General features: G+C 47.2%; 1 protein-coding gene and 1 long non-coding RNA gene across 6 annotated transcripts in view; one reads left to right on the top strand and one right to left on the bottom strand.

The window, feature by feature from the left end:
• The window catches only part of LOC138554398 (uncharacterized), a 58,404-nt gene extending 56,501 nt beyond the window's left edge, over nucleotides 1-1,903 (bottom strand). The window contains exon 1 of the long non-coding RNA XR_011297401.1: nucleotides 1,511-1,903. This is a non-coding gene — a long non-coding RNA (uncharacterized lncRNA). The remainder of the gene's footprint in view (nucleotides 1-1,510) is intronic.
• Nucleotides 1-18,440, top strand: part of LOC138554393 (zinc finger protein 268-like) — a 291,837-nt gene extending 273,397 nt beyond the window's left edge. The window contains exons 1-3 of one of the 5 annotated variants that reach the window (XM_069642587.1): nucleotides 1,865-3,259; nucleotides 14,740-14,841; nucleotides 15,957-18,440. In XM_069642587.1, the coding sequence (XP_069498688.1) occupies nucleotides 16,357-18,186 (1,830 nt within the window). In that variant the 5' untranslated portion in view covers nucleotides 1,865-3,259; nucleotides 14,740-14,841; nucleotides 15,957-16,356 and the 3' untranslated portion in view covers nucleotides 18,187-18,440. Of the gene's footprint in view, nucleotides 1-1,864; nucleotides 3,260-14,739; nucleotides 14,842-15,953 lie in introns of those variants that run through there. The other 4 variants (XM_069642586.1, XM_069642589.1, XM_069642588.1 and 1 more) reach the window with 4 other exon arrangements.
• The last annotated feature ends 8,581 nt before the right edge of the window (nucleotides 18,441-27,021 follow it).

The raw sequence follows: 27,021 nt of genomic DNA, 5'->3' as shown, positions 1-27,021 counted from the left end.
GTTGAAGTATCCGAGAAGGGGGAGTTGACTGGTCGAGACCGGGAGGGTAGAGGAGAGGTCCGCCCACTCAGAGAGGAAGGAGGGGATCTGACCAGTTGGCCGATAGATGGTAGCCACAGTAAGGGAATGGCTAGGAGAGAGAGAGCCTGCAGACGAGTTATTCGAACGAGGAATAGGCCTGCGTAGGAATGACAGAGGAAGGGATCTACTCAGGGAAGATCCAGAGTTGGACCTGGGTGCAGAGAGGATCTTGTAGCCGTCAGGGAGCAGACGGTCAAAGCTCATGACAGAGCTGGCAGTGAACCATGTCTCGGTGAGACCGAGGACATCGAGGTCAAGTTCCTCCAGAAGGCAGCAGATGTCGGAGGAGTGTTCGACAGCGAAGCTAAGAGTGGCAATATGAAGAAGGTTGCCTACTTGAAAAACTTCCGGGGAGGGGTACAGATCAGAAGTATGCCCTGCGGAGTTGTAAAAGAAGCCCGATGGGGGCGCAGAAAGGGAAGGAGGGGAGGGTAAGGTAGCCAAGGAGGAGGCAAGGAAGCCGTGGATGGGGGAGAGGAGACAGCAGGTGAAGAACATAAATTGATAAGGCGTGGGAAGCCTCTATCGAAGAGGAGAAGGTTGGCCTGAGGGCCTTGGATCAAGACGGTACCATTCAACAAAAAATGTAATGATGACCTTAGAAGAGTGGAAGGAGGACAGGAAGGCCTCCCACCGGTGCTACCATTAATGGGAGAGGAAAAGAAGGGAGAGAGCACAGAGACCATATTTAGAGTCCATAGGTCTGGTGAGGGAACGACAAAGAGGATGTCGGTGAAAGTTTGCCTGGTGGAGGCACTGGTATAGGTGTCAACGATAGGGAGGCCTGGGTTGGAGACCAGGATGTCCTTTTTAAACGTCTTCCTACCAGATTTAGTGAGGAGAGCAGGATAGTCGATAGAGCGCCATAGAATAGGTAGGGAGAGGAGAGAAGAGAAGAGGAAGGGAAGTGGAAAACACAGTGCAGGGTGCAGGCAGACGAGACAGAGAGAGGCGAGACAAGTTGATCAATTGGACAAGGCGGCAGTTACTCAGAGTAAAAGACTATCCCAATCAATATTGAAAGCAGGGGAAAAAAATACACCCAAGTTTGTGAGTCCTAAATAGAGGGGAAAAAAGGCCTAGGTTTCACAGTGCCATTTTAAAAACGTTCACAGTGCAATTTTAAAACTGGTAAAAACACATCAAGGGCAGCCCATCAGGGTGGGGGGCAGGCGGGATCAAGCACAAGGAGGCACAGAGGGGGAATGGAACCGGTTGCAAGCCTCAGGGGAGGCTATATAAAGATATATCAACGAAACAGCCAAAGAGGAGTTGCTGATCCCCTCTCGCCGGCCAGGAATGCATCCTCCAACCCATACACAAGAAGGATTAACTGGAGGTTTATGAAGAACAAGCAGAGACAACTCAACACAAAAAGAGATGTTCACTTTCTCACCAAAAGAGGAGTGATTAGTCGCCGGTCACTCACCTACAGCAAATGATTCCCCAAAAAGATTGGGATGTATTTCACATTTAAAAAAGTAGCGTTTGTGGTCCTCGGAGAGTGACTGCATATCGGGGGACGAAATATAAGCCTCAGCAAAGCCAGTCGCCAACATGAAGAACAGACATGCGCAGTGCTGAGATACTGATCTCCAGAGCATGCGCAGTGCTGAGATACTGATCGCCGAGTTTGCAGTGCTGAGATACGACCTCCAGAGCATGCGCAGTAAAAATCTGATGAGTGGGCAGAACAACTAGGCATGAACTGCGCATGCTCATTGAATGTTCTACGTCGCCCTACTAAACAGCCGGGTCACAAACACATTGTGAAGCACGCGAAAAAAAAAGGCATGAGCCGGGCATGGTTACAACTCAGAACGCCATGCGCATGCGCAGTATTCACGTCCCGTGCAAATGTCATAAACATGGCGGGCGCTAAGAGACTAATTTCCAAAGTATGCGCAGGCATGGCACGTGCAAATGGGAGGTCCAATCCAATAATCGGACCATAGCGACGGCCCGCCCACTCTTTTCCACGTGACTTCCTAGTGGCTGATCCCATCAGAGAAAAGGACCATAGCAACAGCCCGCCCACTCTCCTCCATGTGACATCGACGTCAGTGTGCTTTTCGGAGCAATGACGCATTTCCGGGTTAATTTCACTGAGTGCAACTGACCCGCACTCTGGAACTCCTGGAGGCCCTGGCTGCCGGTGCAAGTGACCCGGACTCTGTGTCCCTCTGGCTGCAGGTGGAAGGAACTCCTGGAGGCCCTGGCTGCCGGTGCAAGTGACCCGGACTCTGCGTGCCTCTGGCTGCAGCTGGACCTCCTGGAGGCCCCGGCTGTCGGTGCAAGTGACCCGGACTCTGCGTCCCTCTGGCTGCAGCTGGAACTCCTGGAGGCCCTGGCTGCCGGTGCAAGTGACCCGGACTCTGCGTGCCTCTGGCTGCAGCTGGACCTCCTGGAGGCCCCGGCTGCCGGTGCAAGTGACCCGGACTCTGCGTCCCTCTGGCTGCAGCTGGAACTCCTGGAGGCTCTGGCTGCCGGTGCAAGTGACCCGGACTCTGGAACTCCTGGAGGCCCTGGCTGCCGGTGCAAGTGACCAGGACTCTGCGTCCCTCTGGCTCCAGCTGGAACTCCTGGAGGCTCTGGCTGCCGGTGCAAGTGACCCGGACTCTGCGTCCCTCTGGCTGCAGGTGGAACTCCTGGAGGCTCTGGCTGCCGGTGCAAGTGACCCGGACTCTGCGTCCCTCTGGCTGCAGGTGGAACTCCTGGAGGCCCTGGCTGCCGGTGCAAGTGACCCGGACTCTGCGTCCCTCTGGCTGCAGCTGGAACTCCTGGAGGCCCCGGGTGCCGGTGCAAGTGACCCGGACTCTGCGTCCCTCTGGCTGCAGCTGGAACTCCTGGAGGCCCCGGCTGCCGGTGCAAGTGACCCGGACTCTGCGTCCCTCTGGCTGCAGCTGGAACTCCTGGAGGCCCCGGCTGCCGGTGCAAGTGACCCGGACTCTGCGTCCCTCTGGCTGCAGCTGGAACTCCTGGAGGCTCTGGCTGCCGGTGCAAGTCACCCGGACTCTGCGAGCCTCTGGCTGCAGCTGGAACTCCTGGAGGCTCCGGCTGCCGGTGCATGTGGCCCGGACTCTGCGTGCCTCTGGCTCCAGCTGGAACTCCTGGAGGCTCTGGTTGCCAGAGTAGCAGGAATTGCGAGAAGGAAGGCTCCGTGCGCGGCCAAAAGCAGGTGAGAAGCCACGTCTCGCTGCGTAGAACCAACATCCGGCCTGTGGTGCTTTGTCCTTTCATAGAGTCCTACAGTTCTAATTGCCCCTGCAGGCCTGACTGGTGCCTGGGCCTGGACAGCCCACTGCCCCGGCCTCTCCTTCTTCCTATCATACATTCATGCGTTGCATTGTCCTTTCATGGGGTACTACAGCTCTACATGGGACTGTGCTGTGGGCGTCTGTACCCACCCACTTGTGAGGTCCCCAGGAGGCCTGCATGGGCCTGGCTACTGCACTGGCCTCTTATGCATCCGATCATTTTTTTCGCGCACAGTGCTCCCACCATCTGCATCTGCTCTGCTGGGAATACAACCTCAGAGGCTGACAGGGGTGTCTGTACTGTGGGCGTCTGCAAGGGAAGGGGGCAATATGCAGGTCTACAAGGGGCTGTGCAGTGGGCGCCTGTGCAGAGGTCTGTTATGTAGGCTTCTGCAAGGGAGCAATATGCAGTGGGCATCTGCGGGTGCTGTACAGTGGGCTTCTGCAAAGGGGGTATGCCGTGGGCAGTTCTGTATGGGGGGCTGTGCAGTGTGCATCTATATGGGGGGCTGTGCGGTGGATGTCTGCAAGGGTGGTATGCGGTGGGTAGCTCTATGTGGGGCTGTACAGGGGGCTGTGAGATGGGGCATTTGCAGCACCCACCTGTGTGGACCCCGGGAGGGCTGAATGATACCTGGACCCGGCCAGGCTACTGCCCCGGCCTCTCCGGCTTCCTATCATTTTTCTCTGATGACTTTTTTGCACACAGTGCTCCCCACCATCCGCACCTGCCCATGGAATACAAACTCAATGGCTCCCCTTTCTAAGCCACCAGGGTCGGACTGGGGCATAATATTGGCTCGGCCACCAATGAAAAAGTGGCCCGTAGTTGCAAATGGCAATTCATTATTTTTGTGACAGGCTGTTTGAATAGTACAGGCTGTTTGAATAGTACCCAATGAGTAGGGTGGGGAGGGGGCTGTTCAAACGTAATGCTTTAAAGGATATTTATTCAGTAACACTGGTCAAAACTAGTAGTTGCATAAAAAAGTAACTCATGAAAGTGACACACTTTGACCAGAAAAACTGGCACACACTAGCATTTAGCGTTTTTGCGAAGTTCTTGAGTCACAATGTAATAAAACCTGTTTAATTTGTATAGCAGTGATTAATTGACATTAGGTAGGAGTTACTTAACCATGGCGTGTAGTTTGGGAGTGACGCGCATGCCGAGAGTGGGGGGGAAGGGTGGCGCATTGTAGTGTTTCGCCCTGGGCACCCAATGGACTAGAAACTGCCCTGGGTGGATGGGATGTGGGCGTTTCCCCTCTGTAGTCTTTTGGGTTCAGCCTCTGGGACAATTTCCAAGTATGGGTGCAGCTGTCCAGCCCAATGTCTATATTACATGCTTGATTCCCCCCCCCCCACCCCCCTGCTGAAGTGTCGGTATTACTGGTTTCAACTGCTCAGTCTGTGACCCTCCAGCGGTTTTTGAGTACCACAGTCTGGTGTGCTCTTTTATCGCCTTCCCACCTCTGATCACTGACATCTTATTGCTCAGACACTTGGTGCATTGGGCCACAGAGAGGTGACCAGTGCATTGTCGCACGTGGGATGTGTCAATACAGCTCCGATATATCACCTTTTGGGGGGCAAGGATTAGTATTCATGATCAGTTTCTCATCCTTCAGTCCCTATTGGGATTGGCAGGTTCTGCGTTCTCAAAGCACACCAGGGGTCGGTGGCCCTCCACTTCACTCCTTGCCTGGATATTTTAGAGGATAGAGGTGCTCAGCAGGTTCCGGTTGGTTCCTCTTGTAGCCAGTGCCTAGTCTCACAGGTCAATACTGCTCCGATGCGTTGCCTTGGGGCATGGGGGGCCGGGGGCGAGTTAGCATCCATGATCTGCATCCCCTTCTCCTGTCCCCATTGTAATCGGTGGGTCAACACGTTCTTAGCCTTCATAGCAGATGTGCCTCTAGATGCCATTTGCAAGGCTGCCACTTGGAGTTCAGTACACACCTTCACCCAACACTTCTGTCTGGACACAGTCTAGTGGTGACACACAGGTGGGACAAGCGGTGCTGAAACATCTCTTTTTTTTTGCAGCACTACCTTCTAATAACCCACCTCCTTCTAGTAGTGCTTGCTAATCTACGCAAAGCATGTGATTTGAAGCAGATCTGCAAGCCTCAGAAGGGATACAGAGTAATCATATTTCTGAGGCTTGGATCTGCTTAGATTCACATGCACCCGCCCTTCTCCCCTCTTGGAGTAGAAGGTGCCTGGGTATTAGAACCATGGGTCTTTTACACCTCATGGTTCTTCTTACACTTCATGCTTACACTTCCCTCTTGTCAGGAACAATCTGAGGGACTTCGACGCGTGGGGGAATCATGGGTACTAGGGATGGTATTAGTCACGCCCTGCCGATGTCCCTTTTCGAACTTTGAAAAACCTCATGTGCATTACTCCACAGCTTCCACTAGATGTCGGCCTATGGAAAGCATGTGCATCTAAGCAGATACAAGCATCAGAAATACAATTACGGCGAGTAATGTATCCCATATATATTTATTTTCACCTACTCGGCCACTGGTGTTCTCCTCCTACCAGGTCCATTGCTCAGGGAGGCAGTATTTACTTGCAGCTCACAGCCAGAGCAGTTGTTGTCTTTCGGTGATGATTATGCTACAAGGACATCTGGCTGCTGTAATTCTCAGGTTTGCAAGCAACCCGCTAACATCCAGACCCACAGTGGGGGTTGGGAGGGTGGGGGCAGTAGCCCACAGTCTGGCACTCCAAAGCAGGGCATTTTGCCTTGGTGCAGCACCCTATAGGACTCTGACGCTTCCACCCTTGTCTTTGGAGGTGGTGCCCCAGGTCGAGTCTCCATTAGAGTGCATCACCTCAACCCCCCCAGCCCCCCTCCCCCTGCTGTCCCACCAGAGGCCCCCAGACAGCCCCTGTTACCACTAACCTGCACACCTCCTGGTCCGCATCCAGTCCTATAAATATTTGTTCTAATTGCAGACATGTGTAGTATCTTTTTAAGAGAAGCATGAATTGCGCAAAGCCTGGTCCCTGTAAAAAAAAAGAAAAGGTATCCGCACCCCAGAAGGTAGCTCGGTGGGCTAATAGAAATACAAATAAATACTTTCCCGGGGGCGTAGAGCTGAAATGCTGCACTTGGGCCTTCCTGACTTGGGTTTGAGCGCCATTACCAGATCTTCCTTCACCCAAATGTGGTATTTAATGCTGAATTGAAAATAGTTGAGATCAATTACAGGCAAGAGCCCTCTTGTCTACCTGAAGTTGACAATTACCATGCCTACTGCAACACCATACTACATACTTCACTGGTTCTCGTCAGTGCTTCCCAGAGGGGAGCCCTTCCCTGTGAGTTGTGGCCGCCACCTAATAGTCCATATGTGGGGTTAAGGGCCCCTGTTCTGTGAAGGAAGTCCCTAAACCCTTTTATCCAGGATCTTTTGAATACCTCTGAAACTCAACCTAAGAATACTGTTATTGTAAGATCTCTTCACTTAGATTTGATATAACTGAGACGAGAGAGAGCCAAGAAAAAATGCAGAGTAATAACTGGTTGACTGGCAATGTACAGTAACGAGTTGGCCCAAGGAGGCATGAATTACATCAAAGGCACTAAAAGACTTTGACGTTAAGCTGGGGAGGACCCAGCTACACATCATAACTGATGGACTTAGGAGAGAGTAGGGACGGCCTCGCGAGAAGGCAGCGTCTGTCCAGCACAGCCCAGGAGAATCAAACCCAGAGCAGAGTCCTCAGAGGCAGTCTGTCCTCAGACGAGAGGACCTCGTACAGGGCATTGAGAAGCCTTCCCTGAGTGGGTACGGACCCATCTCCACTAGCAGCTGCCAGAAACCAGGTGGTTGAGCAACCTCAAGCAGATGGACTTTGTGGTCCATGAACTGTACTGTGTTTGCCGAAGCAGCAACGAGAAGCTGAAAAAAGACACACTGACGCATGCAGAAGAAAAGCCGACCCTGGAACCGGTGACGTGCCCCAGCCACAATCAAGGTAACGGAAGCCGCAGGTAAACCGAGTTGGTTCTTGTGAGGTACTCTAGTCAAACCAAGAGCCAAGAAGTACTCTGGAGTCATCTCCCTCGTCCTAGTGATAATCTACAAAATTGGGAAAGGCGAGAGTGGGTCAGGAGTCCTCTCCCTTGTCACAGTGGGTACCTAAACAAAGTTGAAAAGTGTTAAAGGACAATAACTGTTGGAGTAATCTTCCAAACAATAAGACTACTACTAAACGGACAAGAAACCCTAATGTATCAGTGCCAATGAAGAGAAGATTGGAAAGGACAGTGAAACAAGGGACTCTTTCAAATGACTTTACAAAGACGGCCCTCAAGGTTGATCCAGACAGACCAGAAGAAGGGAGCCATTCTCCTGGCCGTACCTGTTTTGTCGAGTCAGAACTTACATCAAGACTGTTGCAGAATCCAATAGAAATGATGCACTTTGCTGGGAGAAGAGGAATCTCATCCAGAGGAGAGGCTGATTTTTAGACAAACACATCGTTTACTGCTGTAGGGGGCCAATAAGATGAAAAGACTCGGACTTAAAAGTACCACAACCTTTGGAAGGAGGTACAGAAGGTTGCATCAGTTTCTGATGTTATCCTTATTTGGAGTATTGGCAGCTTGTTGTATAATGCTGCCAAAGTAAGACTTTGTTCAGCCTTTATCCAAAGATCTGAGGCTAACTATTTCTTAAAGTTACAATGCAAGATCAAAATGTATGCACCATTTCCACTCAGCTCTGCGGACAGTTGCCCACCATGCCCAGAGTTTCGGCGAGAACCAGGGAGCTGAGACGTGCAGTTTTCTTTAACAATTTTAAAGGTGCCAATTCATTTGCAGCTGCTGAGCAAGTAGTAATACGTTGAGACCATGGTAGAGGCAGGGGTAATTTTGAAGTGTTCTGTTGTGCAAGCACCAACTGTTCGATTATGGTGCCAATCTCTGCAATACTTTGGGCTGAGCCTGCCTTTTACTAGGTGAAGTAATCTTAAAAGGGATCAACAAATTATCCAAGAAATGCCCCGAAGAAACAGCATAAATCTGGAGAAGGAAAAATTAGATCAAGAGTATGTCCCTTTATATGTGTAGAGCCTATCCCTAATTAAGGCAGTGATGAAATGTCCATATAAGATAAAATGGAGTCAGCCCAGAAATTAAAATGTCCTAAAATACAGATTGTTATGGGAAAGAGCCAAAGCCGAAAAGTTTGAAAAAAAAGCCTTTTCAAAGGTCGTCCAGCTAAATGAAGGTGGGCTATATGTAATCAAAAAGTGAAGTGTAAAAGAGTGAGTGGCCAAACTTCTCCTTAACAGATTCCATTTCTATATCCGGAGTCTGAGGGTAAAATCAAACAAATGAGGTCATTTCTTAAAAATTAAGGTGACCCCCCCCCCCATCACCAGGTTGGTTGGTGTTGCGATCAATGTGTAAAATGGAGTAGCCTGCAGGTAAAATGTGCACCATATCAGTGCCAGATGGTAAACCATGTTTCTGTTAACCAAATCGGGTGCATAGTCTTGCAGAAATGTATGTTATATACACCCTAACATGTCCATGCAACCTAAGATACATAAGGATACCAGTCAAAAGCATCATCAAGCAAAAACCTGTATCGGAACAAAAACTTGTCACCACTGGTAGACCATTTTGTAAAAAGACACACAAGACCAGTTAAAATGGACTTTTTCTGGAAAAGATCCAGATATTAAAGAGGGCGGTAACTTTGGAACCATTCTTCTTAAGGAGGAGCAGAAGTGGATTTTTTCACTGCATACTGACACGCAGGGTCTGACTAATTAATTGGCATGACTTGGCGGCGATCCTACCCACTTAGGATGATGCCTATCTGAGACTAGGGCCCTGCATCTGGAATTCACCCTGTGCTCTCCTGATTCTATCCAGGAACCAGGTGATGGCCCACATAGCCACCTATACTAGATCATGAATTTGATAAGTTCAAACAGATAGACAACAGGAGGCAGTGCACGGTACTGTCTGAACATAGGTCTCCCTACAAGAAAACACAATTGTACTTACTGGAGGACTTTACCTATGATCCTACATCCAGATTTAGACTGGAGGGCATTTTCAACCACCCAAACATGCTCGACCTCATCCATATTCTAGACTGCGGCATTTGCCACCTCCCAGATTACTCGACCGCATGGGATATACTTTGGACATCACAGTAATGGAGCAATATAGAAACTGGTCTGAACTGTTTTATCACTACTGGATTCCACTCCAAGATGGTAAGGCCTCTATGGAAGCTTTTCCAGCGCCTTTGTGAGGCATGCAAGGGATATACAATATGAAAGCATGACATCCGTCACGTGATCTGTACATCAACCAGGCAACAGCAGACTATTAAACTGAGAGTGGCTTCTTAACTCACACAAGGAGATGCGCACAGTAGGAAGACTAGAATGATGAATTGATGAGGTAATTTTGGGGGTATTTAATGAACCATTGAGCAAAGAGATGTAGCAAAGCTTTCAACTATCTGCTATACACCGGAGATAACCGCAGTAATAAACGTACTTGCAGTGTTTTTTTCATTTTTAATACAGAAATTGCATCGGGTGAAGCAGGTGACTCCTGTCCCCTGTATAAATGATATTCTTGGACACACAAGACTGTTAGGTTAGATTTTCATTTCTATGCTAAATCTCCCTCCACTGTGAGACCCCCAGCACTTCTTGCTGGACTTGGGATTCTTTTTCTATGTTCCCCACTCACCCTTTTACTTTTTACTGGTGCCGTTTTTCTGGCTCTCCATAGTGGTTTTGGATCTATCCTTTCCTATAACTTTGTTGGGCATCTGCAATGTAGTATTGCAGCACACAGCACTTCTGTACAGTGTTGGTGGGCGGCCCCGTGGGCATCCATTTTTATTTTCTCTTGACTTACCTTGCAAAACACATGCTCTCAAGGTAGAGAGATTTCCATCCCAATTACATTTTATTTTGAGAGCAGCACACCCCAGATACACAGTATACCCTTTCTTACTGTTTCTGTAACATTTATGTTAGTGACAAGCTTACTGTTAAAGCTGGTGGCACTGAACATACTTTAGTGACTTTTTGGAATTATTACACACAGGCTGTCAAACCAGCCACGGTAATGCACAGAAAGGTCACCATTCTGCTAGAATGGTGGCTTCTTGGTTTGTTCACTTTCTTTTTTTTTTTTTTGGTGGCATTTTTAATGTGCTTGTCCTTTCTTGGTCCTTATGTTGTCTGCCTGCAGGGTGGGGTTGGGGGTGAGGAGGGCTGGGCTCTCCCATGTGGATGGGGGTGCTTGCAGGGTGTGGGTCACGGGTTCTCCCATGTTGAAGGGGCTGCCTGCAGGGTGGGGTCAGTGGTGATGGGGAGGTGGGAGGGTCCTGGGTTTTGCCATGTGGAGGGGGGGGTTGCCTGCAGGGTGGGGTCAGGGGTGATTGGGGCAGGGTTCTGCCATGTGTAGGGGGCTGCCTGCAGGGTGTCACTCCAATCTGTTGTGTTGGGTGCGGGTGCTGATGTGGTGCACCATGCGACTGGCCAGATTGCCCATGCCTGAACCCAGGTCTGCTTGAAAACACATTGGATAGTGGTTCCTTTGGGAGCATTGCCATTTGGTGACGGCTTTACCTGTCATCAGGCCCATCTTTGCTGAGAGCCACATGCTTGTTATGGTCGTTTGGCCAGTGCGTTGTGAGGGGAAGGGTTGGAGGATGCATTCAAACTCATCAGATTTAACTTGGCAGCTGGCTCTAGGGTTCGGTGCTCCCTTGATCCACTCCATGTTGAGGATGGAGCTGGCCTTCTCCCACGAGGGTCAGGTCAAGGGGGGTCCACGGTGCCGCCTCTGGTGTCTAATGATAACTGCTGGTGTTTGGACAGGAGGCCGCAGACGCTGCCCTTTAGGTCATTCTACCACTTCCTACAATCCTCAGCGTCCTGTGGGACGGTGCCCTCAGCTGTGGCATTGTTTCAGATAACTGACCAGATGGCTGCATTCCATTGCACTGATGTTTAAGGTGCCGGGAGCCAAATAGCTCCTCGGCATGGGCCTTCACCTCGCCATCATGGACCTGCAGCTCCACCTCATAAAATGTTTGCTGCCTCTGACCAGTAACGTAATTCCACCAAATATGGGGAGACTTACTGCCATGGACTCGGTTTCGGCGCTAATTCAGCTGGACTGAATTACCGTTGCTGCTAATGGTGAGTGGCCGCTCCCACCACTATTTAATGCAGCAGTGATCTGTTATGCAATGGACACACCTTGTTAACAGGGCACGGTACTGTGCTGTTCTATTATAATTTATGGTGATGTTCTGTGAGGGTATAGAGCAGTGCTGTGAGGCAGTATCTTGTAGCACTGTCAGTCGCTTTCCTGCGCCCACACCGTAGTTATGTCCCAAAGACTCTCCCTAAGCTGTACCAGGTCACGGCAGTGCCCAGTAGAAGGCCGCCCACTGGGGGGGGGGGGGGCGGCGCCGCCTTTGTGCACTTTAGCCCTGGTGGCCCTCATGCTAACTTGTGGCATGTGGGTACCAGCACTCTCAGCCTGTTGTTGTCATCTTCACGTGCGTTTTATGAGTTCTTGCGAGAAACAAAAAATTGCTTATTCCTGACACCTCAGGGCCATCCCATTCTCGCATCGTGCCCCGCCTCTCAGCACTGGTGACCATGACTAGGTAAAGGGCGAGAGGCGTCCAAACGTGGGAAGGAGTTTCAAGGCACCAGCGAACAAAACGCATGCCAAATTGTGTGAGTACCTCACACATACTAGCAATACCTGATAATGATTTCAGTGCCTTCCATTTGAATTGACCGCCTGATGTCTAACTTTCCATTTGATACCAATACCTGGAAAAAGAATTGTACTACGCAAAAGCTGTTGGCCTTTCTGTACTTGCGATTGGCACACCAAGAATGTCACCCTGCCCTTTTATAGCCCGCCTCAGTCACATCTCGTGCAACGATCATCTTTGACTAATCAATAGTTGTACAACTGAACCGAACCTTAAAGGTTTAGCACCTCATTAGCAAACTATGGATACCATGTTAATTATTGACCAGCTCTCTCCTCCTAAGAAAAATATATAATTTCTCTTTCTTTACCTATATTGAACAATCATGAAGTGAAAACCGACCATCTTATTTCCCCTTATTACTAAAGGAGGGTGACCAGATGATTGCATATTATCTGCACACCCCTTCTTAGATTTGGGGATTAGCTGGTGCTAGAGGTCAAATGTTTTGCCTTAGAATATCGATAAGGGAGATCAGATAGGAGAGAGGGGACAGGCAGCTTGTCTGTGTTTGGCATTTTACCGACCCAATTGACTGCCTATTTCCAGGCCAATCTCTATGGCCATTATCACTCACTACCAGATTCCCATGGTATTTAAATGATATTGTTGGGATTTTGTATTTTTACATTGTTTTGTTCTAAATAAAATATGTATTTTTGTAATAGAGGTGTGCTGAGATATTGGGCATTATTTGATTAGCCTTAAGTGTGTGTGTTTTTGGGAAAGTTAGAGTTGATCTAGCTCATTCTAGAGTGATGGATTAAGGGAGGCTTTCGGGCTGCTCTATTAAAGAAAGATCATTGAATCATTCAGTAAAAATGCAGGTGTCTTGACTTTGTTTTACGAGTGGTTGGACCTGTGGCTTCGAGGTACTTCGAGCTTTGTTCTGAGTTTACCTTTTCTAGTGCATATCAATTAACATGGGTGATTTAGACAGTGAGGTAATGTGGGTTTTTAGGTTACAGGAAATAAGTGTATTTGTTATCTTACATACTTCTAATGTAAACACACAACAGTAATAGATTGTATGCAATCACCCGACAATTTGGTCTTAACAGAGCCAACGGAGAAGGTTTTGCAAATGGGGTCCATCTAATTTGCATAAGAATACATTAATTTGAGACCAACATTAATATGATTTGCTCATTAATGTCACCCCAGTTTGGTTTTTAGTTTCTCAAGTAACGTTAGTGCTTGCCACCTATTGTATACTCTGATAGGTTCATCATATACACAGTCTTTTAGACCATATGCTTGCCAAAATGGCATCTGGTGTGTGTCTGCACAGACTCCCACACTTTCCAACACTACCCAGCAGGTGCATGTCGGAAAGGCAAGTGAACATGGTTCATCTGGACTGGAGAGGAGTATGCCTTGTGCCTCACGCATACCCCATGCAGAGGAGGAGGGCGTGTGGAAGGCAACAGAACAATACAACACCTTCGAGGCAGAGGAAAGAACCAAGAAGCAATCCATGTCTGGCCTTCTTGAGTCCTCCCACCAACCAGTTGCTCGGGCCTCCTGCAGGTTCAGCCCTACTATGGTGGGATGGTCCATTGGGCAGACCACCAAGGAAAGGGAAGCATTGAGGATGATAGCCAGGTACTAGAGTACAGAGACATGGGCATGGCTGAAGGCAGCAGCAAGGTGTGGTTTAATAGACCAAGCACGGCAGGCAAAGTCATTCACAGTATCATGGCAGGCTGATGCAATATTAATGATGCAGGGAAGTGGATGGCCTTGGCCATGCACAGCCTTTACTCCTACTAGAATTACATTGCCAACGTGTGGTAGTGTTCAGCTGTAAGGTTCCTGACAGCCCAGCTGAAACAGTTCACCAACTTGTGAAACAATGCAAGGGTCTAGGAAAACCTGTGCATTACATTTGTGGTAGACAAAGATGTCTCATGAATGAGTCTATGGTCTTTGCTATGTCGGGAGGGGTACTGGGTCAAGGGCAGGAATCTGGCTCATTCTGCTTCTTAGTAAAGAACCTGAATGATGGAGTTTTTAATTAGTTTTCACTAAGCGAGTTCCGAAGCGTGCATGTAGAGACTAGGATGGAGGGTGTTGAGGTACAGCAGGGCATTCTACTTTTTATTGCAATCGCTTATTATAGTACATTGTGGCAAAATAAATGGATCAACTTTTGGGGAGCACGGACATTGGATTCAAAGGGGACTCTAGATCGATATGCGCCACACAAGGATATGGTTAGGCCAAGATTGTTAAATATTGTGGGCCTTGAAATCCTAAAAAAGAGTTGTTGCTTCTGGAGGGTGGTTAAGCTCACACAGCCTATGGTGGTGGCTGCACAGATGACGCACCTGAGAACTGTTGAGGGGAGCTTGTCTTCTAAGGATTACCCCCTCAGAACATGGAGCACTCCCAAAAAATGTGTTAATTGTGTCACCTCAAACTGGTATTTTTCCCCCCATACTGGACCGATGAAAGGTACTCTCATATACTGTTGTGATAGCTACCTACACTAGACACACAATAAATGTAGGACTGACGGATGAACAGGTGGACAGTTGCGCATTGTGGTGGGTTTATGCATACTATTCACACGTAAATGCATCTTATTCCAGGGTCGCTGCCATATGGGTTGCAATAGATGCTGGCAATGAAATTCTCACCCTTTCTGATCATGGATGTGCAGGATTATGTTGAGCGGATTCCCCTGGAGTAGGGTGAGTAGAATCTCCACAGTAGATCATTGGGAATCATGTGTTATCACTAAATGGCAGCATCAATTTGTGGATGTTTGTAGAGATGGGGCAACATCCCCATTGGTTACTAGGGATGTGACGAGAGTAGTTCTTGGTCACAGTGCAGAGGGTACAGGGGCGCGCTAGATTCAACCTAAGGTGCACGGATCAGAATCCTCAAAAAGGTGTCATGTTATGGGAGTTTGGTAAGTAACAGACCCATTTACACCCACTCCTTAACAGTAAAACCTAGGGTGTGCCACCTCCTGAAAACTGCACTGTGGTATTTTGAACAGGGAAACAGAAGTGAAGTGGGATCCCTCTGGCCAATTAAATTTAGTACCTGGAGATGGGGCACTTATGTAAAAAATTAGGAAGGCAAATGGGGTGATGTGGAGTTTGTGGAGTCTCTCCTACACTTTATTCTTTTGGTCTCTTGACACAAAGTCCAAACTCATCCATCATCTACAGGATTGACAGAAAAACAAGCTTATCTAGGTTTAAAGTCGATGTTTGATTGTAGTGGCAGCATGGCCTGTGCCGTTCTCACCATGGGAAGAGATTGGCGCTTTACCATTAAATCACAGTTCTGTCCCGGTTTCCTCAATGGTGCTGTTAATTATATTATTCATATTTTGGCCAATACACCCGTCATCAGTGATTACACAATGGACTGGTCAAGCAGGCATCAGATTGGTGGCAAACGCCTGCCTTTATCAGTTGTGTATGGAAATTGGGAGCATCCGTGTGCTATTTAGTCATTTCAGAATAGATATATTGGTAGAACATATATACATGTTCCTGATGATTAAAATATGCATTTAAAATGTTTGTTCCTAGTGTTTTGAATGCAAAACATTTCTAAATAAAAATGAAATACATTATTCCTGCTGCATGTTACCTATGTTCCACTAAATGTTCCCATTGGAGCACCACTACTCTGCCACCTATTAGGGTGCCTTTCCCCAATAGATGGCACTTCAAAGTCAAATAAGTTACTATATGAGGAGTTACTACTGAGTAGTCTTATGACGTGTGCTGCCTGTGATTGTGAACATGTTGAAACTAATAATGTGCGTCTCCTTTTATCTCAGTAGGTGACTGATGCCCCAGAAATGCAACAGTGATTTAGATTCCCTGGACTATCGCAGGGAAAAGCTTCATTGTTAGAATATATTTCCAAGCATCTTAGAAGAGTGCAAGTTTGGTGTCCAGTTGCCTTTTCAGAGTATTCAGGAACTCGGATTGCGAAGCCTGTTGATACACGATGCCTTCCGTCCATGCAACCTCTTTGTGGTAGCATCCAGTAACCAAGCATGTTGATGCTGTAAATCCTGGGTGAGGGGGATATCTAGCATGAAAATGACAATGTGTTATGTGCAGTAAGAAAAGCATTTCTCGTTTGTGCTCTGAATTTGGGAAAAGGTTAATTGAAAAGGCTTCTCTTAAGTCAAGGCACCAACAATAAACTGGCAAGAGACTTTACACGTGAACAACATGTGGGAACAATTGCCATCTCACAAACATACTTCTTGCCCACATGAGGACATGGGTGACAACACATATCAGTGCACTGAATTTGATGTCATCCATTTGCATGATAAAGTTATCAGTCACCAGCAAATGAATAAAGGTGAGAAACCTTATGAGTGCACTGAATGTGGTAAAGGGTTTGCTGCAAAGGGTGAGCTTACTATCCACCACCAGAGAACACATACAGGTGAGACGCCTTATGAGTGCACTGAATGTGGGAAAGGGTTTGCTCGGAAGGGAGCTCTTATTATCCACCAGCGCACACATACAGGTGAGAAACCTTATGAGTGCACTGAGTGTGGCAAAGGGTTTGCTACAAAGCAAGATCTTACTATCCACAGGAGAACACATACAGGTGAGACGCCTTATGAGTGCACTGAATGTGGGAAAGGGTTTGTTCAGAAGGGAGCTCTTATTATCCACCAGCGCACACATACAGGTGAAAAACCTTATGAGTGCACTGAATGTGGGAAAGGGTTTGTTCAGAAGGGAGCTCTTATTATCCACCAGCGCACACATACAGGTGAAAAACCTTATGAGTGCACTGAATGTGGGAAAGGTTTTGCTCGGAAGGGAGCTCTTATTATCCACCAGCGCAGACATACAGGTGAGAAACCTTATGAGTGCACTGAGTGTGGCAAAGGGTTTGCTACAAAGCAAGAGCTTACTATCCACAGGAGAACACATACAGGTGAGAAACCTTATGAGTGCACTGAATGTGGGAATGGGTTTGCTACAAAGCGAAAGCTTACTATCCACAGGAGAAGACATACAGGTCAGAAGCCTTATGAGTGCACTGAATGTGGGAAAGGGTTTGCTACAAAGGGAGAGCTTACTAGCCACCAGAGAACACATACAGGTGAGAAACCTTATGAGTGCACTGAATGTGGGAATGGGTTTGCTACAAAGCGAGAGCTTACTATCCACAGGAGAAGACATACAGGTGAGAAGCCTTATGAGTGCACTGAATGTGGGAAAGGGTTTGCTACAAAGGGAGATCTTACTAGCCACCAAAGAACACATACAGGTGAGAAACCTTATGAGTGCACTGAGTGTGGGAAAGGGTTTGTTCAGAAGGGACATCTTACACGCCACCAGAGAGCACATACAGGTGAGAAACCTTATGAGTGCACTGAATGTGGGAAAGGGTTTGTTGAGAAGGAACATCTTACACACCACCAGAGAAAACATACAGGTGAGAAACCTTATGAGTGTACTGAATGTGGGAAAGGGTTTGTTCAGAAGGGACAGCTTACAGACCACCAGAGCACACATACAGGTGAGAAACCTTATGAGTGCACTGAGTGTGGGAAAGGGTTTGCTCGGAAGGGACAACTTATTTGCCACCAGAGAAAACATACAGGTGAGAAACCTTATGAGTGCACTCAATGTGGGAAAGGGTTTGTTCAGAAGGGACATCTTACACGCCACCAGAGAGCACATACAGGTGAGAAACCTTATGAGTGCACTGAATGTGGGAAAGGGTTTGTTGAGAAGGAACAGCTTACACACCACCAGAGAAAACATACAGGTGAGAAACCTTATGAGTGCACTGAATGTGGGAAAGGGTTTGTTCAGAAGGGACATCTTACACGCCACCAGAGAGCACATACAGGTGAGAAACCTCATGCATGCACTGAATGTGGGAAAGTGTTTGCAACAAAGGGGGAGCTTGCTATCCACCAGAGAAAACATACAGGTGTGAACCCTTATGAGTGCACGGAGTGTGGGAAAGGGTTTTCTACAAAGCAAGAGTTTACTAGCCACCGGAGCACACATACATGCTTTCCGTAAAGCTATGAAAACCATCCTCTTCACATAAGGTTCCACGCAGCACCATGAATACTAATGAAATGTCCCACTGCATAAGCTGCATTGTAATGATCAAATGCATAAACTGTAATGACAACTATGTTTGTAGCAATCATAATGTGCCAACGACTGCTACCATTCCTGTACCCATGTTACTAAGCTCCTGCAAGTAACAGTGCCTCAATGCCCCTGGGCTGTTTGCGCGCTATATAAATAAAATACATACCTGGAACGCCCTCTGTCTAAGCTCACTGGTTTGTCTTTCCTTCATTTTTCTAGATTCTTATGTTTCAATGCCCACTTGCTGTTAGAACCCATAAACCTTTAGGTGAATAAGTGCCATAGGGAAAGATGCTTAATAAAAAAAATAAAAGGCAACTTGTAATGCAACCCTACAGATAAGCAGTGTATTAACCATTTACTCCCCAAGAATTAGCAAACACTCCCTTCAAAAAAGTAGCCAAACTCCCAACTGTAAAATTGGAAGCAATGGACAAATTGGTGCCAACCTTCCTGCTTTCTCCCACTCAGGTTCATGAATATGTTCATCCCAGTGATACCAGCCAGGCAGTACCAGTGGATGGTGGTTTACAGGGATTTCTGCCTGATATGTAGAGAAACTATAAAGTCATGTATATTTTATTTTACATTAATTGCTAGTCATAAAGAAGTGTGAATTAAAAAGTTGCAATTTCTTTCTACTTAAGTAAAAAGAACAAATGACTTGCCTCTCTGTAATGTTTTGTCTGATGGTTATGCCTGTCATAGATTCCTCATCTTTGATATCCATATCCTTGTGCAGCTGTTATCCAGAAACCATTCTGCCAATAGGGGGCGATGCACAGCTCTGTATCAGTCCAACCCTCTTTTCACCTCGCACCAAAATGATATCTGGGCCAGTATAAGTAGCGGTGCTGTGCCCCAGACCTCAGTTCCACCCTCCTTTCCTAGCATTCTTGATGCTGAGGGACTGTAGAACTGATGGTGTACTAGCTTCCCAGAAGAGGGGCAGGAAGGAAGTGCAATGAGGAATCTGTGGCAGGAACATCCATCAGAAGGAACATTACTGAGAGGAAAGTAGTGTTCTACTAATGGATTCCTTCCTGCATGGATTTCTCATCTATGATGGACTCCCAAAGCAGTACGTAATCTGGAGGAGGGAGGAAAGTTAGCACACAACCTAAACTACAAAATTCTGAAGGACTGCCCTATCCAAACTGGCATCCTGGCCGCAAGGGAATCCAAGCAGTAATTTTTACTGAGCATGTGGAGAGACGCCAATGTTGCTGCCTGGCAAATGTCCAGGACAAGGGACCCCCCCCTCTGCAGGGCAAAGGTGGCAGCCCCTCCTGGTAAAATGAGCCCAGATACCCTCGCCCACATCCTTCACAACCAGATCATAGCATTCTGAGATGCAGAGAATGATCCAACTGGACAGGGTCCGTTTGGTCACAGCCCTGCCCGCACCATCGCAGCGGGGGCAAATATGAAAATGTGGAAAGGTCTGTCGGAATTTGAGGATTTAATTCCCGCTGACAAGCTGGACGATTTTAAGGCTGCCATGTCAGATGCCAGAGTCCTGGCGCAGGATATGCTTGAGGCTGCAGCGCATCATGTTGACACCCCGGCTCGGGGCCTCATGCTTGGCTTGGACACCTCTCGTCAGACTTCGCTTCATGACACACAGTTTTCCAAGGATGTTCAGGATAAAGTTTGGGACCTGCCTTTTGACGACAAAGAACTGTTCCATTCGTCAACGGATGTAGAGCTGACCAAGACTAAGGACAGCACTCAGACAGCCAAGTCCCTGTCCGTTCTGGTGAAACCACCTTTCAGGGCTCAGAGAACGCACTCACATCCTCGGCCCTCCTCTGGTTTTCGGGGGTTTCTGAATCGAAAGACACGTAGAGTCGATCCTGCAGCTGGAAACTCCCATCGGCATCAGCAGCGAGGCCGGTTTTCCTCTTGACCCTCTGCCTCCTCCTCAGGATCAGGTGGTCCCGCCACCAAGAAACCTGCTAAATGAGGGTTTTCGGCGCTCGCATGAGACCCCGGTGGGAGGGCACATTTAATCTCACTGGGAGGCGTGGCAGACTATCACTGAGGACCGGTGGGTCTTGTCCGTTGCTCGGGCAGGCTTCCGCTTGCCCCTTCCCACCCCACCCCACCCCCCCACCTCACCCATCAATCCTCCCTTTCAACAGTCTGGGACCCCCTCCCTCAGAGCCGAGGTCCAGAAGCTTCTGGATCTCAAGGCGGTGGAACCTGTTCCCATAGGGGAGCGAGGGGAGGGCTTCTACTCCCGTCTGTTTACGGTGCCCAAACCCAACCAGGCTGGCCTGCGCACCATCCTAGACCTTTCCCAGTTCAACCTTTCTCTTCCCCAAGAGAAATTCAAGATGATCACCCCCTGTCAGATAAAGTCCTCTCTACAGAAGGGTGACTGGCTCAGCGTGGTGGACCTTCAGGATGCTTATATGCATATCCTCATTTGGAGCCTGCATCGGTGTTAGGCAGAAACCTGTGCAGTTCCCTTTGGGAACACTGCAAAAGATTTAGGACTACAGGTGTTGGCAGTAAACCCACTTGGTAGCAGTCTGTACCACCCAGATTTACCTGGTAGCTGTGGCTGAGCAGTCAGACTTCCCTCAAGAAGAGTTAGGCAGTATGCAAAGTATACAAAATAGGCACTCAGACACAATAATACAATCGAAAACTGACCAGAGCTTTGGTATCAAAGTATATAATTATTTTTTTTAAAACACACTGTTTGAAACACTCCAGCACTCTTATTGTAAAACACTCTAAACACAGTTACTATTATAATATATACAACCCTTATTCCTTATCAGATGAGTCTTAGTTAACACCACTTATTTCTATACAGAGGTGGGCGCTTAACTATAGATGGCACTCCAATAAGTTCATGAAGAAGGGAGGGGAAAAAGACAGAATATGGAACGATACACCACTAAGAATTTAGGAACACTATTAGCAAGGCAGAAGAGCAAAAGTCACTTGTGAGCCAAAGTCCATAGGCTGGGCCCACTCTTAGAGAGAGCAGAGCACAAATGCACCCAAGATCACACAGTTACACTAGGCTTAGAAAGTCTTGCAGAGAGTTCGAAAAGAGTTTAGAGAGGCTCAGAAAAGTTTAGCCAGGGTGTCCCAGGCTAACCCAGGTTCGAAAGCCGGGGGCTAAATCTACCCCGTACAGTCGGTGGCAAGGGAAGCCAGGTGGGACACGGTACCTAAAGTGGGAAGGATCCTCCAGGGTGGCAGTTGTTCCTGGCAGCGGGTGCAAGTCTCGTCGTCCAGGGGAAGAGAAGATTTCGACTTGGAGGAAAGATGAAGGTCGTTGCACTGCCAGGGAAGAAACCAGCCGCAGAGTTTTCTGGTTAAGGGTATTACCCTTAATTTCGCGGTCGTGGTAAAACGTGGTATTCCGGTTGCCGGGGTGCTTGGCACAGGCAAGGCGGCCACGAGATGCGTCGGGAAGGCGAAAAGACGGTGAAACTGGTTATCCCCACCAGTCAAAGGAAGAAGACTCTCTGGCGGGAGATCTCCTCTGTCGTTGGGAAAAGTGGTGAGACGGTCCAGCAGGGCTCCACCGGTGGTGTCGTCGTGGCAGGTCGGCTCAGCTTCTCCCTCTTCGGATTCTTAGGTCCTGTGGCGACTTCTGAAGTTCCAGTCCCCAAAGCCCTGCTTTTATGCAGAAAACCCCCATTCACTCAGCCTAGCTGTCACTCAAACATGACCGGCTCACCACTTGGGCCAATCAGGACGGAGTGCGACTTGAGTTGCCTAGGCAACTCAGTCCAGGGTGCCCAAATCCCCCTCCACCCCTCCTAAGTACCCCAGACAGAGTGGCACCACTTTGGAGGGCTTCTGTGGAGAAGCCCGCCAAAAAGTGGAACAAAGGGCTCAACTTGGGTTGGAGTCACAGAAGAGAACACAAATGCCATTTTAGAACCGAGTTTTGGCAAAAAATACCAACCGGAGAATTAATAATAATTAAATAAACCGGCGGTATGTTCGAGGCTATCGTAATTAAATAAAGATAGTAGCCTCGAACAATGGGAAAATCCCATAGAGAAATATTTGCGGTTGAATATAAAAAGTAGTATCCACTGCCACCAGCCCAAACTCGATCAGGGGGGATGGAGACATGCCCCCTCGACTAACAGACCCCGGGGCAATCGAATTGCCCCAGCCAGTACGTCCACAATAGGATGGTTTGTACTGGTTCTGTTCAGAATTTAAGACTAGTAAAGTCAATGGTGACTTTACATGCCCTGGGAGACAGTAGTCAGTCACAGGGTATGGAGTCTATATGTACTATGACAACCCTGTGTTACTGCACTGAGGGTGCTGTGTAACACACATCACAAAAACACATGAAGCCCTCTGGAGTAAAAGACCCCATAGCCCATTAAACACATCTAGAGTCAAAGAAACACACTCAAATCATGCCCAAGAGTGAGGGTAAAAGAGTCTCACTCTTGGCAGGAGAAAAAAATAAACCCCAAAAATCCAGCAAAGCTGCTGGGGGACTCACTAGGTTAGGAAATTCAGCCTAAACAGAGAATTCTCCCTAACAATCGGCATTTCCAGTTTCGTGTGCTCCTGTTTGGTCCCAGCTCGGCGCTGCGTGTCTTTACAAAGATGATGTCGGTCATCATAGCTTATCTTCGGCTACAGGGTATCCATGTGTATCTATATTTGGACGATTGGCTGCTGTCCTTGGCCACTGAAAGCCTCGAGCAACCTTCAGTCTCTCCTCCAGCTCCTGTTCCACCTTGGGCTGTCGGTGAACTGGCGGAAATCCTCCATGATTGTCTCTCAGGACTTGATGTTCCTGGGTTTTTGTTAGAACACAATCGATTGCAGATTGTACCTGACTGGGGACAGAATGGCGGATCTGTTGGCCACGTGTTAGGTGTGTGTATATATATATATATATATATATATACATATACACACACACACACACACACACACACACACACACACACACACACACACACACACACACACACACACACACACACACACACACACACACACACACACACACACACACACACACACACACACACACACACACACACACACACACACACACACACACACACACACACACACACACACACACACACACACACACACACACACACACACACACACACACCACCCCCCCCCCCCCCCCCCCCCCCCCCCCTCTTCTATCACATGATACATTTGATTTAAAAACACTTTTAATGGTAAACAATTTAAAAAGCAAAATTCAATATGACAATCTTTTCTAAAACACATAAAATTATCTCATAAAATTGCATCATAGGATACATCAAATTCTCATCGCTTACCACCAAGACATTTTCCCAGATAACACTTATACTTTCTACATTCATTGAGTTATCATAGGCGTGTAAATATTTAAGTCTAAGAGATAATAAAGAATCACAGTCACAGAGAAGAGGTTTGGCTGACTCTATTATATTCACACCACATAGTCTACAATATCTCTGTGTTAGAGGTATATCAAATTTGGGTCCCAACACCTCTTAACACTGATTACATTTCAACAATAGATATCTCTGCATACTTTGACTATCAGGGTATGCCATCTGAAGCTGGTCTGCCTAATGTATTAGAATAAAATTCTAGATATAATCCGCTGTTAACTTTCGTGGATAAATTAACTATATTTTGATCACCATCCAGGTGCTCGAGTAGTGACTGCTATGTTGGCGCAATAAAAAACAGCAAATGCGACTACTGATAAGGTTTCAACATGCCCAAAATGTAGAAATTGGCACTCAGTTTGCAATTCTATTTAATTCACTCAGATTGCTCATTAAAGTAATTTCAGCTGGTGGCGAATTTCGGCATGTGCGCTGCACAAAACAAATGACCTCAGTGGCATCACTTGATCCAGAAGGTTGTGCCAGGTATCGGACTGTGAAGAACTGACCTGAGACTGTTCATCCCAGGACGCAAGCACCCTGGTTCATTCTCACCTGTGTGGGATGCTGCAATGTCCTGTGCTGCCTTTGAGCCTGCGCGACACTGGTGAGCACTACACCTGGTCTTTCCTCTGTGTCTGGAACAGCTTTCCTGTGACTCTACAAGCAAGTTTTCAATAATCATTTTTCCCAGGGTCTCCTCTTCACAACCCCAGCATTAGAAGCCCCCTTCTGTGCCAGAGGATGACCGCAGCTGTTCTGGATTTCCCTCTTTAAGTGCCCGGGATCCACCCTGCACCAATGTTTCTTCGCTTGAGCCTAAGGAAGTACCAAAACAACATGCACAGCAACAGCCTCTGGGAAACACCATCCACAGAACTGCTTTCACAGTTGCAGGGTCTTTCTCTACTGACTCTCTGGCCTCTTATTTCTCATCAATTGGTTCCTATGGCTTGATTGGTCAAAACACCTCCCCCAACCTTGCTCACTGGCACTCCAGAAATGCTCTTTTGAAACAATTTTGCAAAAGGTAGCCCTGCCTTACCAAAGACTGTCCCTATTCGCACAAGTGACCTCCCTTGCTCTCCCTAAGAAATGCTGACCTCGGTAGGCCCTTTGTTTTACGTATTATTATACAGTTATCTGTTCTCTCTTGGCACTGTGCACCTGGCCACCCTCTGTCCTCTGGGCCCAGGTACCTGCTCACCCTCCCGCACTGCCTCCGGGCCACCCCTTGCACTGGGGTTTGTATCTGTACCCATACAGCCCCCCCTTTTCTTCCTGCACTTATCAGACCTACCCTGTCTGCTGCCTTAAACTTGGCACTTGCAAATTGCTGGCTGCACTACCACTGTTTGTTGCCTTTATTATTATTTTTTTTATTGTGTTATAGTTCAAAGAACTTTTCACAAATTTATATACAGTAATATGAAAAAAACATCATACACAAATATATATATATATATATATATATATATATATATATATATATACACTTTATCTCAAAATAACATCAAATTCAGATAAAAGATAAGAGAAAAAAAGGGAAGAATACTAAAATACAAACTTAGGTAGCACAAAGCATACAAAAAGATCACTAGAAGGCACAACAGATATATATATATATATCTCCCAGTAGATAAGAATTATGCCACATAAAAATACAGAACTAATTACATCACTTATTCAACGGTCATATGAGTCATAACCAAGTTCAGGTCCACTCTCAAGATCCAACATAATTTCCGTAGGCGTTCATTAGCCACCTTCCAGATCTGCGTAATAGCAATGACCAGCCTATTACTCCTCCCTGATAGACATCTCAGCCAGAAACTTTCACTTTCAATGTACATCTGATCATAATCAAATCTAGCAAAATACTTGTCATAGATCGATCTCATCCCCTGACAACAGGTGAGAACATGTCTGTTTCCACTCTGGACTCTTCAGCACATATTCTACAGATCCTTCTCTCAGCAGGTACATTAGACCAGGCTCCCCGAACCCCCAATACATTAAGTCGATTGAGTCGAATATCCATGAATATTCTACGATTGGCTTGAGAGGGCAGAAGTTTCAGATAGCTTTGGGGCTCTTTAAATCTTAGAAAAAGTGCTTAGAGAGCTCATAGTAGAGATCTTATCATGACTGGCAACCCAATCCCACTTCTCTATGACATCCTTCAGTGATTTTAATACTGCCCCTTCACCTTTTGCTATTAACAGCTCCTCCTGACATTATTCTTGCATTTCAACCCATGTACTGTAAATTGTCATAGCCTGCATCATTTTCAGCCCATATTTTGCAAATTGAAATTAAGTGACCTCCTTTTGCTATTAACAACTCCTGCTGACATTATTCTTGCATTTCGATCATCCACAAGGAACAACTGGCCATCAAAATGGAAGATCCACTAAACATCGATAAATGCAAATCCTTAATACTACGACTTTCAGTAAACCCCAAAACCAACCTGAAATTCATACTGATATACAGACCACTGACCTACGATGCGACTTTCATAGACTCTTTCACAGAAGCAATCACTACCCTAACCATCAAGTACAATCATCTGATCATCCTCGGAGATTTGAACATCTGGTTCGACGAAGAAACCGCAACCACACAAAAATCCCTAACCGCCCAACTAGCAGCCATGAACCTACAACAACTAGTCAAAGGAGCAACCCACTCAGCAGGACACACACTTGACGCAATCTTCGCCAACAAAGACCTCATCACCACGGCACACCCAATTCAAATACTTTGGAGCGACCACCTCATTATTCCGTTCATAATCACAACGGCCGCCCCAACAAAAAAACAACAAAAAAAAACAACCCATCATGATGAAAAGAAATTGGAGAACCATAAAAAACTCCAACCGAACTCCTAGAACTCAGCAAACCACAATCATCAACCATGGAAGAAGCAGACCTAGACAAAAAAGTTGCCCTACTTCATACCTGGATCGCAACAACCCTTGACGACATCTCCAAAGAAAAGCCCTTCACCCCATCACGCAAGAAACCTACAGCAAAATGGTTCACCCCACTACTCAACGCCATGAAAAGGAAAAACCGAAAACTAGAATCTGAATGGAGGACCAAAAACACCACCGCAAACAAACTGAAATTCCTACAACAGATCCGCGCATATAAAAAGGAAATACAAAAAGCGAAGAGGAAACATTACGACAACCGAATCTTCAGAGCACCAAACGCTCAAAAAGAACTATTCAAAATCATAAACGAAATAAAAAACCCACCGGCCTGCAACAACACGCCAATCCCATCGATGAAACTTTGCGAGGACCTCGGAGACCACTTGAAAAACAAAATAACTTCCA

This window comes from Ambystoma mexicanum, unplaced genomic scaffold, assembly GCF_040938575.1.
Source record: "Ambystoma mexicanum isolate Mex_15411 unplaced genomic scaffold, UKY_AmexF1_1 Mex_scaf16, whole genome shotgun sequence".
Taxonomy (NCBI): domain Eukaryota; kingdom Metazoa; phylum Chordata; class Amphibia; order Caudata; family Ambystomatidae; genus Ambystoma; species Ambystoma mexicanum.
The sequence above is the reverse complement of the archived record's forward strand: the minus strand, read 5'-3'. Positions and strand labels throughout refer to the sequence as shown.